Source organism: Dromiciops gliroides, chromosome 1, assembly GCF_019393635.1.
Source record: "Dromiciops gliroides isolate mDroGli1 chromosome 1, mDroGli1.pri, whole genome shotgun sequence".
Lineage (NCBI taxonomy): Eukaryota > Metazoa > Chordata > Mammalia > Microbiotheria > Microbiotheriidae > Dromiciops > Dromiciops gliroides.
Window position 1 is genome coordinate 685,409,685 of NC_057861.1, and position 13,093 is coordinate 685,422,777.

Here is a 13,093-nt window from a genome sequence, read left to right on the forward strand (position 1 = left end):
CACCCTCTTCCTCCCATAAGCAAATGTCACTTCCTGATGCCAAAGAGCCGCATGCCTTGCCCTCAGATGCCTTCTCCTCATGGCAGAGCATCTTGCAGTAAGTCTCCAGCAGGTGGCGTCATTCCAATTGTTACAGTTCCCCCTTTGTTTCTTCAAGAAACACGGGGTGTTTCCTTGCTGAAACAGTAAAAAATAACAGAATATAATACCCTATGCTAATAAACAATATGTTAATAAAAATATAGAAAAGGGAGAAAGGAAAGTTTTGTCCAGAGGGGCAGTCCCTCATAAACCGGTGCTTTGACACTGGCCTGCAGAGGGAGGGTCTCTGCAGAGAATACATATTACAAATGGTGTACATAACAACAGAAGGGAATAAAAATCAACAAAACAAAACTGTTCATTTAAAGTCTTTGAAAGTCTTTTCTCAGATATCCTTTGGGTGTAGTCGTGGAATGGAAATCTTTTCAGGGGTTGATGTGTGGATGCTGGTAGTCAGCCAGGAAACTTTCTGTTATTTTGACTGTTTCATCAAGGAAACACCCCGTGTAGAGCTGATCTGATTTTACAACAGCAGGGTTGTTGAGACTAAATGAAAGATATAAATAAACCATTAGGCATGAGTTTTCTTTCCATTTGTAGTTATATACTGAATTTTTCTTATACTTTTCTTCTTGCAGACAACTCTCATAGGAAGATAAGGCTCAGCCAAGGAGCCAAGCTGCTTCTCACACAGATGGCTGCTCTACTCGTGAAGAGGTTTCACCATACCAGGAGAGGCTGGAAAGGCACATTGTCAGATCTGGTGCTGCCTGTTCTCTTTGTGGCTTTAGCAATGGGATTGTTCATGGTGAAGCCCTTGGTTACTGATTACCCTTCCCTCAAATTGACACCAGGGCATTATGACAATGAAGAAGCATATTTTTTTAGGTGAGAGTAATATTGGTCTTCATGCCTGACAATTATGGGTTTTAATAGTTTTATCCTTTTGAAAAAATTTAAAAATGTTTATGTGATATGTGCTATGATTTTATATTATCACATTTAATGTCTTACCATTGGCATGTGTTCTTAAACTGAGGTCCATGATCTTGGAGTTTTTCATATTTTGATAATTCTGTTTTACTATAGTTGGTTTCTTTGCAATCTTATGCATTTTTAAAATATATTTACGAATTTTATTTTGAAAGGGGGTCCATAGACTTCACCACACATCTAAAAGCATCCATTACACAGGAACAGGTTAATAACATCTCTCTTAGATTTTATTTATTTCTTCTTGCATGCCCTGCTTTCAATTTGGGCAGCTGCTGCTAAGTAATTGGTGGAGTAGATCCATAAGTCAATTGACCAAGTCTTCCCTAGGCATGGACACTGAGAACATATACAGAACATAACCTAGTCATTTCTTCTTTTTCCATGAAATATTCTTTATTATAACAATTAGTAGATTCTCTAGTAATATTCCACTCTTATGATTCATCATTGTGAGGAGGTGACTCAAGGTTCTTGAAAGCTAAGCCTGGGGTACATATTTTTGGGAAGGTCTGAAAAAATTAGAACTCGGGTCTTCTTGAGTCCAAGTCTACCATTCAATCAACTACAACACTTAGCTTTCTAGAAACTCTTGAATACTGTCTAAAGTATTCTAGCATATGTAGAGTGGGCGAAATCTTCATCGATGTATTATTATATTCATGGAATCACGGGTACTTGAAGTATTAAAAGAAAATATTAAAAACTTTCAAAAATAGTAAGTATTCAACCACATATAATTTTGTTAGTTGAAATATTAAAATAATTATCGAATAATCTTTGCAAATATTTGTATAACATTGTAAAGGAAGTGTACATTTTAGAGAAAGACTAAACAAATAAAAGCATATCAGACCATTTGAATACATACCTCCTGAAATGAACTCTGAATAGTCACTTTTTATATAATTCTGATCCTATCAGAGTTAGGAACTTTCCTTATTATATACCTCATTATCCATTTTTGGACCCAGTGTTTCTGAGCATTATTTTAAAAAAGCTTAGCTTTGCTCCAAATTTTGGTCCGGGTTTCTTGGGTTAGATTATTCTTATTTTCTAAACACAGAGAAGATGGTATTGTTTTCCTGCTGATCCCCCTATTTAAGATCCCCCCTGTTTTCAGGGCAGCTAGGTGGTACAGTGGTTAGAGCACTGAGCCTGTAGTTAGGAAGACCTGAATTCAAATCTGATTTCAGAAACTTAATAAATCTGTGTGGCCCTAGGCAAATCACTTAACCTTTATTTGTCCCAGTTTCTTCAACTGTAAAATTGGAATAAAGATAGCATCTACCTTATAGGGTTGTCTTATGAATATTAAATGATATACTATTTGTAAAGTATAGTATCTTGCATATAGTAGCCACTGTATAAATGCTTATTCCCTTCTCTCTTCCCCATCTCAATCTTTTTAGGACGGTATTCATATTAGAGCTTGCTTTCAACCAGGAAAGTTTCTGATCACCCTGTGTATCTCATGACAATCCTTTTCCATTCAGGAATTCTTGACATACAGCCTTGCTAATTTATTCTAACTCTTTCCTCAGTGGAAAACTAAAACTTGTATTGAATCCGAGAAATCTTCTCACTAGTACCTCATTCATAACCTTTTTGGGCATCTAGCATAGGTATAAATTTGCTTTTTGAGAGATATTCCTTCTGTTTCTGATAGCTTCACAGAAATCTCCATTTGAAAACCCATTCAAATGGGAAAAACAGTTTTAAATTGAAGATATCTATCTATCATCTATAAATTTACCTTTCTTCCTTATATCTTTCTCTGTCATTCTGTCTCTGTTTCTCTCTCATCTCTCTATCTAATATCATACACTGGAGATATAGCCTATTGTAGTACCAAGGGGTCTGTACTAAGAATCAAAACTTTTTATTTGAGTGTCAGCTTTGTCACTTGCTAGTTGTGAATTCTTAGACACGTTATTTTACCTCTCAGCCTCCGCTGTCTCATTTGTAAATTGGGCTGTACTATAATACTTAATACTTGTATTATGAATATCACAGGTTTTCTGTGAGCATCAAGTGAGATAATATATGTAAAATACAAAGTTATATACATATATAAAATCTTTTTTGTTATTATTCTCCTTATAGTAACTTCCTGTTGATAGTTGCACAATTCAGTCCTGATAATTATTAATAAAAAGATTAAGTATTTAAACTAGACATTGAACCTGCCTAGTTTTGTCAGTACTAATTCTCTTCTTGGCCACCTTCAATCGTTTCTGGGACTACTCTCATCACTGAACTAAGAGAATATAAATATTTGAGTATAAAATATCACAGTGGCTACTAATCTATAACCTTCCATGAAACCAGAGAAAAATAAATAGGTTTGATTTTTTTCAAGGAATGTTCAAACCTTAGAATGGTCCAATGAGTCTGATCCTCAGACCCAAATCAGACAGATTTGAATGAAACCTGGCAGATCCTGGGCATATTACGAATCAAATAGAGGTCTTTAAGCTACTGGAGCTTAAAACTCTGCTAAGACTTTTGAAAAACCCTTTATACTCTTTAGCACTTCCAGATTACTTACAATGTATATGACAATTAGTCAAAAAGCATTTATTAGGCAACAAGTGTGTAAATTGATTAACTTCTTTGTGCCTCAGTTTCTTTATCTATAAAAGGAAGGGGATGGACTAGATGATCTATAACATCTTGTTTAACTCTAAAACTATGATGCAATGTCTAGTAAGTCAAATCTAGTACTCCAACATAGATCCTTTAATTGGACTGTTGGAAACAACTGGTGCTTCCTGGGAATAGGGTATCATACTAGTTCTGAGATGGGAAAAGACATTCCTCTTAAGATATAAGCCAAGTAACTTTAGCATTTAAATTATTCACATTGTCCATTTCACTGTGATTAATGAGGTGTTATAGAAACATAGAATTTAGAGTTTGGAGTCCCCTTAGAAGTTATGGAGTCCATTCCCATTTTATAGATGAAATAATTGAAACCAAGAAAGTAGGAGTGACTTGCTCCAGCAGAGGTGTATTGGTTAATGTTTAACAACCAGATTTCTTGGGGGAAAACTGTACTCACAACAAACTTTTCAGTTTAATCTGCATTATTAATATTTTCTCAGTCACTTTTGTAAGTCCAGGGAATTAACAAAACATTAAATCAAGCCCTAATTTGTGACATTTGCAAATTTTCAAGGTGCAAATGCTCACACTGAAAATTTAATAATCGGCTCTTGGGAGCCACTAATTATTTTAAATTGCTCGTGTTTATATGATATGGTCATAACTGTGTGAAACAAATGGATCTTTGCCTCCTGATGTTGAATTGATCTTCCAGGTGGGGGTTAGGGAGGAGCCACAGATTACTTCCTCCTTCTGGTAACCACAATACCTTTTTGACACAGTCTATCACCATGCTGTACTCTTCCGGGAACCTGAAGGTCAGACCTTGGAAGAGGGGTGGTTTTCTTTTCTTGCATAAACACATCTTAATTTTCAGATGGTCATTTGTATGGTTACCTGACCACACAAGTAGATATAGATAACTATGGTGCTTTTGATGTGTGTGTATGTGTGTGTGTGATTGGAACAATGTATATAAATCAAGTGGTTAATATCTATAAAATTCATCTCTAATAGTTGATCAATATGGTAGTAACCACCTCAATGCCTTTGCTGCTCCTAGGTAGAGCCCTAGACTTGGAATCAGGAAGACCTAAGTTCAGAATCATCTTCTAACACTTACTATCTCTATGACTCTGTACAAATTATTTAACCTCTGTCTGACTCAGTTTCCTCATTTGTCAAATGGGAAGAGTAATAGTACTTCTCAGTGTTGTTGTAAAGTTAAAGTGATACATGTAAAGCACTTTCTATACCTTTGAGGATTATATAAATGTTAGCTATTATAATTTTAAATCTAAGCAGATTAAAAAAGAAAACAGTTGGATTTTGTTGGGCGGAGGGAAGAAAAACCTAGGAATTAGAGAAAAACTTTTGTCTAGAACCTTGGGTAGTCCTTAAAGCAGATGTTTGAAGAAGTTAATTCTTGGAGGGCACCTTTCTATGATAAAATAATATATGCAGCAAGCAGTTTAATTATCAAATTCCCTCACTGACAAACCATTTCATATCTTAGAAACATGGGATCTAGTCATTTCTCCTTTGCTTGTTTTTAATACCTAGGTTCAAAACAGCTTATTGATATCTGTATGTGCTGCAGGCTAAACTAAGGCCAAAATTCAATGTCCTTCAGTGAAATTCTTCCTTGGAGAGTTCAAACCTTAAAAAGCTCCATTTCCTTCCCCTTCTCCATTGGTTGAATTCCTATCCATCCTTTAAAGTACAACAAAAGTGACACCTGCCCCACAAAGCCATTTCTGAAACGCCTTATAAAAACTGGCACCTCTGGTACCTCACATAGAACTTCATGTTGTACCTTCTTAATGTATTTATCATGTTTATCTCTGTATAATAGTGACCCCTGTCACAATATCACAATATCAGAATGGAAGCTTTATGAGGGCACGGACACCCCCATTTTATCCCCAAAAGTTTTGCAATAGATCTATGTACAAGTAGCACTTGACAACTGTTTTTTTTTTAAATTTTAAATTTTGGGGGGATTGGGGCAATGAGGGTTAAGTTACTTGACCAGGTTCACTTAACTAGTAAGTATCAAGTGTCTGAGGTCAAATTTGAACTCAGGTCCTCCTGAATCCAGGGTTGGTGCTTTCTCCACAGCGCCACCTAGCTGCCCCCCTTGACAACTGTTTATTGAATTTAATTGGATAGAAAATTTTCAGATTGCCTTAGAAAGTGAAATTAAATATTTTAAGTGCCTCAGGTACATTAAGGGCAAACTAAGAGCAGTCTTCAGATTATGTATGATGTCTTCTGAGTCTTCTTTCCCCTCCCCAAACCCCACAAAACATTATAATTTAAGGAATTGGATTTCAAAAGGAACATAGCCCCTTTTAATGAGAACTTTGTATTACTAGACTGAAATTATGAAAAAATGTAAATGATAAAGATGATTGATTATCCTATTGTTGCTTTTAGTTATTTTAGACTAAATATGTTGTATGGAGCAAAATGTCTTCTGAAGATATTTTAACCCTCTTTGAAATTTCCTCTTGGATTCATGATTCCCAGAAATCTGCAAAACAAATATCCCACAAAGAAACACCTTCCCCTTTTTGCATGAGCAACATTTTAGGAGAAAATATTTCTCTTCACTTATAAAAATGCATCCTGGTTTACTGTAAAGTTTAAGACTGTTTACTCACAAGTAATATTGCATAGTTATCAGGAAAGATCTTTACTGCAAATTTTAATATATATTGGCCTTGTATATGGCTGGCCATATCTGCCAGGAATGTATAATAAACCTACAGTGTTACCAGAGAATCTTAAAATTCTTTAAAATTCTTTGAATTTTTATGTAATACAGGAAGAATTTCTCTATCTAATAGTTTCTTTCAGTCTCAGAATGCTAATGTGCATTTAGAGTTTAGAAAATAGTTGTTGAATACCTGTTTCCTACTATGTAAAAGTTTTTAAAAGAAGTTTTATTTCATATACTTTTCAAGCTGTTCACAGTAGACTTTCCAAACTAGGGTTGTTCCTCATGGAGTATGAGGTATACACAATTCATATCACAATACCACTAGTAAAATTGTTAAAATCACTCATTAGAAGCAGCATGGCAAAGAGAATAGAGGGTTGTCCATGGATTCAGGAACACTTAAGTTTTGGTCCTGTCTGTTACATATACTATCTGGGAGGCCACTTAACCTGTTAATGTCTCAGATATCTTTCTATGACTATAAGTTTCAGATGATTGGTAGATCTATATTGGCAGAGGAATTTTCCACATTGGGAAATCCCTATGCTAATGGAACAAAAAACCCACAGAAACAGTTAAGGTTATACTACATGTGTCATTTACTCTCTGTCAACAAAGACTTTACACTTATAATCTCAAGACTTTGAGGATGGAATAAATTAATTCACACCTCAATAAGTTTGTACTTTCTTATAATTAGGGCAATGATCGGATTGAAGCTTACCTTTGTATCATATATGAACAAAATTGATTAGAAAATCAATATTACAAATAAGATGGGGATAAGGTCTAAATTCCCATGATGTATTTAAAACACTATTTCTTTCTTTCTTTTTTTTTTTTGCTGGGCAATGAGGGTTAAGTGACTTGTCCAGGGTCACACAGCTAGTAAGTGTCAAGTGTCTGACGCCAGATTTGAACTCAGGTCTTCCTGAATCCAGGGCCGGTGCTTTATCCACTGTGCCACCTAGCTGCCCTAGAACACTATTTCTTACTGGACAAAAACAATTTCATTCTCTGCCACAGTATCTTTAGTAACAATGACCTAAACTGCTTCTAATGCAGAACTTTCTTTAAAGTATCTTGGCTTTTGCCAAATGTAGAATAAGGAGATACCAAGGAGATAAGAAACTAGGTATAGTTCAATTGCTGGTGTGTTTAAGATCAAAAGCTGATACTAATAGACCTTCTTTTATCATCTTCCCCTATAGCAGTGAAAGTGGGGATACAGGTCTTTCTAGTGTCCTTCTGAGAAGCTTCAGCGTCCAAGACCCATTGTGTGAAAATTTTAGGCCTGATCTGTGAGTATGAACAGAAAACCATTATTTCTTCTTTCCCAGACATATTTGTAATTCTGTGCTGTGAATTCTGGTCATTGAAATGGAAATTATTAAAAATAGCTAAATTATTGCTGATTTGGATTAATGATTATTACCATGGGTTATGAGCAGAAAACAAACAACATAATTACTATTTTCATTGTTTTGGTAAATGTACAATGTATACTAATATAACACTGATTAATTAATTAAAATATTAGCATGTAATTTATTCAAAAGTGATGAGCTAAAAATTTTGAAATAGCCATTAAATATTAAAAATGAACTCATTTTTATTGACCCTTACAGAATACTGGCACATAAAAATAAGGTTGAGTCTCCCTTACTGAAAGTCCTGAAAAAGACTTTTGGGGCCTTCAGAATTTTAATGTTTTCATTGTATAGTTTAATATATATTTCTAGTGCTTATAATTGTAATAAAATAACTCCCCTCCATCTCAAAGCTCTATGAGGGATGTTTTTCTTCATAATTGGCATTTGTTACTTTTTTCCTCAGTTCAAAATAGATACTTAATGTGGCCCTAATATTACACAAAAATATATGAGTTTTCCTGCCCACTAGGAATTTGTAATCTATCAAGGCAATAACACAATTAATATAACACAATAACACTATCAACTTATAACACAAACACATACAACCCTGAAGCACTAGATTTTATAGTTGAATGAAAATTTTTTGAAATAATAAACTTTAAAGCCCCATAAAGAGTGTAGATTTAGGGAAGCTTCATTATAACATTGAATCATGTAATCATTGACATTTCACTTAATGTTCTATCAGCAGTATTATTTTGTTTTTGTTTATATTTGAGGATTTAAGTAACATCTACAATGTTAGAATATTTGCTGAATCTAACTCCCTGGTATGAAATAGGAAATGTAGAATGTAAATATAGAAAATGACACATGCCACTATTTACTCATGGATATAACCAAAGTGTGGGGGAAGTGGATAGGAAGAAACTTTTAGTGGAATAAATAATTAACTCGCCAATCAAAGCTGAGAACAAAATCCAATTAATTGATCTGTGAATTATTGTTCCTTACTGGAGATCCCAACTTTCACTTATTGTAAGTCAGGGCATGTGCTTTTATATAATAAATAGCATTTTATTTTTTGGATTTTTTTTTTTTTTTTTGCTGAGAATTATAGAACAAAGGACTTTGCTACCAGAAGACTCTGTCCGTCATCATAACCGATTCTTTTACTTCTCTCATTTAACCAGATAGGTGAGGGCCAAGAAAAAGTTCCAGTAATTCTATTGCTTTATTGATCTACAATAAAATATGAGATAGCACGTTCAAGCATGATGATGCAAGATACAAATTTTAAAATGCACTAAAAGGCATAAAACTTTAGAGGTAGCCTGGTAGATTGAAGTATTTTGTGTTATTTTATGAACTGTTTTCAAGCAAGAGTCTGGAGTAGAGAGTTATAAGGAATTGACCATATCTTGATAAAGACCCTTGCTCAAATTTAAAAGAAAAATATTTTCATTCCCAGGTTCGGGTCTGAATGTCTGTCAGAATATAAGTAATAGTCGGTGATTTTTATATATTTCTTTAACTTTAAAAGTTGAGTTGTGAAGAATTTTAAGATTCTCCGAATACCTTTGAGAAAACTCACCATGATGGCTATTTTGTAGGAAAGTGAAAGTTACATTTATTAGAACCCCAAACAATTCTGTTCTTCTGTGTCCCTACAGGACACTACTCACAATCTGAGCTCTGAACTCACTTACCAGTTTACATTCAGAATGACCATGTCATGTGTATTTGTGTGTGTGTGTGTGTGTGTGTGTGTATGTGTGTGTGTGTGTGTAGTTTATTTTTCTTATGTGTATAGTTCCCTTCTTATCACCTTTTGAGAATGAAAAACGTTTCTTCTTTATAATTTCTAGTTATATCTTGATTTCTTCTTTGAAATAGCAGACTACTATTTCTTTTAAATTTCCACACACTTGGGGCAGCTAGATGGCGCAGTGGATAGAGCACTGGCCTTGGAGTCAGGAGTACCTGAGTTCAAATCCGGCCTCAGACACTCAACACTTACTAGCTGTGTGACCCTGGGCAAGTCACTTAACCCCAACTGCCTCACTAAAAAAAAAAAAAATTAAAAAAAAATTTCCACACACTAATATGCTTTAACTAAATATAAGGTAGGCAATTAGTAAAATTTAAGGTCCAGTAATTGTTTCATGCTGAATATGGTTGGGGGAAAAAGGATATTGCTAATTTTCCACCTCTGATCAGAGGTTTACTATTCTCTCTCTCTCTCTCTCTCTCTCTCTCTCTCTCTCCCCCCTGCTATCTTTCTCTCTCCCTCCCTCCTTCCCTCTCTCTCTTTCTCATTCCCCTAACACATATTTAAATGTAGATCTTGAAGCCTTTATATGGGACAATATATAGAACTCAGGAAGACTGGAGTTCAAATCTAACTTTACAGACTTACTAAGTGAACAATCCTGTGCAAGTGTCTTAACTGTTTTCTGCCTCAGTTTCCTTATCTGTAAAATGGGGAAAATCATAACAACAGCTACAATACCTACTTCTGAGGGTTGTTGTGAAGAAAAATGAGATAATATTTATGAAGAACTTTATGAACCTTAAAATGCCATAGAAATGTTAGCTATTACAAAATTTAGATTACAAAGGACATGACTGAGACAATTGAAGAACAAAAAATAATAACTAACATTTATATTGCTCTAAGTTTTACAAAGTGCTTTTCTTTCAACAACCTTGTAAAGAAGCTTCTGTAAATGTTATTATTCTCATTCTGCAAAAGAGGAAATTCAGGTTCTGAGAAGTTATGTGATTTGTAAAGGTCACAGAGTTTGTAGATACCAGAGCCAAGATAATTCTAGGAATGAAAATCCCAATGACTAATCAGTGTAATTGGGAGTAATTGATTATAGATGGGGATTGACATATTCTAACTCTCCCTCTTTTTGCTAGACTAAAAATATCAAGTAAAAAAGGGAGAAAATAAATAATATATGGGTGATACAATTAGAAGTAATCTCTTGAAAAAAACAGATGAAGGGATGGTACTTGGAGTGGAAGAATCATGACTTCTCTCCCATACCAGGAACCCTGTCATACTTAGAAGTACCATTCTTATTTATTATATATTTTATACTATTTTAAAGGGCATTCTGAAAATTTTAGTGTGATTCTAAGCTTTATGGCTTTTTGTATGTCTTATCTACTTTACTTAGGTAGTAAGCATCTATAGGGCAGAAGTGATACCTTATTTCTCTATTTTTTTTTAGTATCTAGCACCTAGCAGAGTGCTAAAAATGTTTGATAAGTGTTTGTTGAGTTGAGAAAAAAAATAAATATTTTTTAAGTGCCGTTTGGCATGGTATGTTACATTAAAATTTTTTTCTTTCTTATTTTCTTCTATAAGCTATTTTCATAATAAGATGTGTGCATAAACTTTTCCTCAGAATCCATTCTCCTTAAGTTTTTTTATGATGATTAAATTATAGCGTCAAACCATGAATAGGAATGAGCAACACAGTGTGTTTGTTAATGGACTTTTGGTGTTTTCCTAATATATCTCAAGGTACCTGTCCTTGTGCCTTGTGGCTCACAGCAGCCCTAACAGCCATCTAATGGAAACCCTGGAGTGACTTAACACTGTATTAGGTATGGGGAACAAAATGAACATTATTTGCTATAATGGAGATATTGTCATTGTAATAAAACATTGTCACCAGATCAACAACTCAAGCTGTGAAAATAAATGTCATAACTTTGCTTCCTAACCAGTGGGAGACCATTACCTTGTAAATAGTGTTCTAATCATGTGATATACTTTGATATACAAATACTATAGGTGACTTACCTTTTATAATCATTCTGACTTTCTTCTTTGCTTCATTAGCAAAAAGGTTTCATGTTGGCAAAGTGACCCCTTTCCACCCAGAGCATTCCAGGACTCATGTGGCTGCTTGGTAGGTCTCTTGAAGACTAAAGCTGGCAAGGAGGAACACTTACTCCTTTATCTGTACCCCATTCCCTTCCCTTCCCTTCCCTTCCTTTCCCTTCCCTTCCCATCCCATTGGTTCAAGTTGGGGAAAATAAAAATAGTCTTCATGGAAGAGGTGGAATTTTAGATAGTCCTTGAAAGAAAGGAGAAAGAATCCAAAAAATGGGAGAGGATTGAGGATGACAAAGAGGGAACTGAATTATTTTAAGTCTGGGCAATACCATAAGTGACTAGAATTATACAGCTAGTACTTGTCTGAGGCCAGATTTGAACCCAGGAAGATGAGTCTTTTTGATTCCAGGCACAGCACTCTATCAACTATGCCACTTAACTGCCCATATAGAAAAATAGAATTAAAGAAATTTGGGTATGAAAAGAACACAACTTCTAAGAGGTAGTATTGTGCCTTAAATCTGTTATTAAAAGCAGTGAAATTATAGGACCTCTGGTTTAGAGCTCCAAGTGACATTAAGAAGTCATTTAATCTAACACCCTCATTTTGTAGATGAGGAAATTGAGGACAAGGGAGATTAAATGATTTGCCTAAAATCCCCCAGCTAAGAAATAACAGATCTGGGTATTTGAATTCAGAGCTTCTGACTTCACATCCAGGCCCTATTCAACTATAAAGTATTAGTGCTTTTTAAGTATCATACTTTGAGCCTCTTAAATTTTCCATCTGATTCTGTTCTTCGTGATTCATATACTGAAGTGATTACTTCTGTTCTCAGAACCAGTGGAATGGTTTAAAATTTTAGGATTATAGACCGATAGCTGTAGAAGTGCCCTCTGAGACTATCTAGTGTAAACCTCTCATTTTACAAATGAAGAAACTGAGGCTGAGAGGTTAAATTACTTGCTAAACACCACATATAATTCTCAGAGGTGAGATTTAACCTCAGGGTTTCTGGCTCCAGAGTCAGTACTCCTAATCTCATTAGAAAATAAAAATGTATTTGCATTGCACTCAAATCCTTTATATGCTTTTGAAAGAAGCTCATTTATTAAAATTTTGACTGCTTTTTATAATCCTCCCAGCATAGCTCCTCTTTCAGGTTCATTAATGTCATTACCTTGACTGTGAAAACAGTTTCAGTTTTCAGTTTTTACTAGTAATTCCAAATTTACATGCATAAAAGGGTTGTAATAACTAGCAAAATTACAATAAGAAATTCTGAAATTCAAGGGATCTGTATAAAGATTTTATTTCACTTACCTGAAATATACAAAATCCCCAGAATTTATTTTAAAATGATAAAGAGAAAAAACAAAATCCAGATTAGAAGTATGACAGTAAATTTAAGGAGTGGTTTTCTTAAATTATTGGCTAAGCAGTAAGATTTCTGGTTTAAAAATTAGTTCCTGTTTATTTCTTCTTTTAAATTT

At 34.4% G+C, this 13,093-nt stretch overlaps 1 protein-coding gene across 1 annotated transcript in view; it reads left to right on the forward strand.

The window, feature by feature from the left end:
- Positions 1-13,093, forward strand: part of ABCA13 (ATP binding cassette subfamily A member 13) — a 506,393-nt gene that overhangs the window by 308,579 nt on the left and 184,721 nt on the right. The window contains exons 42-44 of the mRNA XM_044001141.1: positions 681-930; positions 7,579-7,668; positions 11,603-11,672. Coding sequence (XP_043857076.1) covers positions 681-930; positions 7,579-7,668; positions 11,603-11,672 — 410 coding nt within the window. The remainder of the gene's footprint in view (positions 1-680; positions 931-7,578; positions 7,669-11,602; positions 11,673-13,093) is intronic.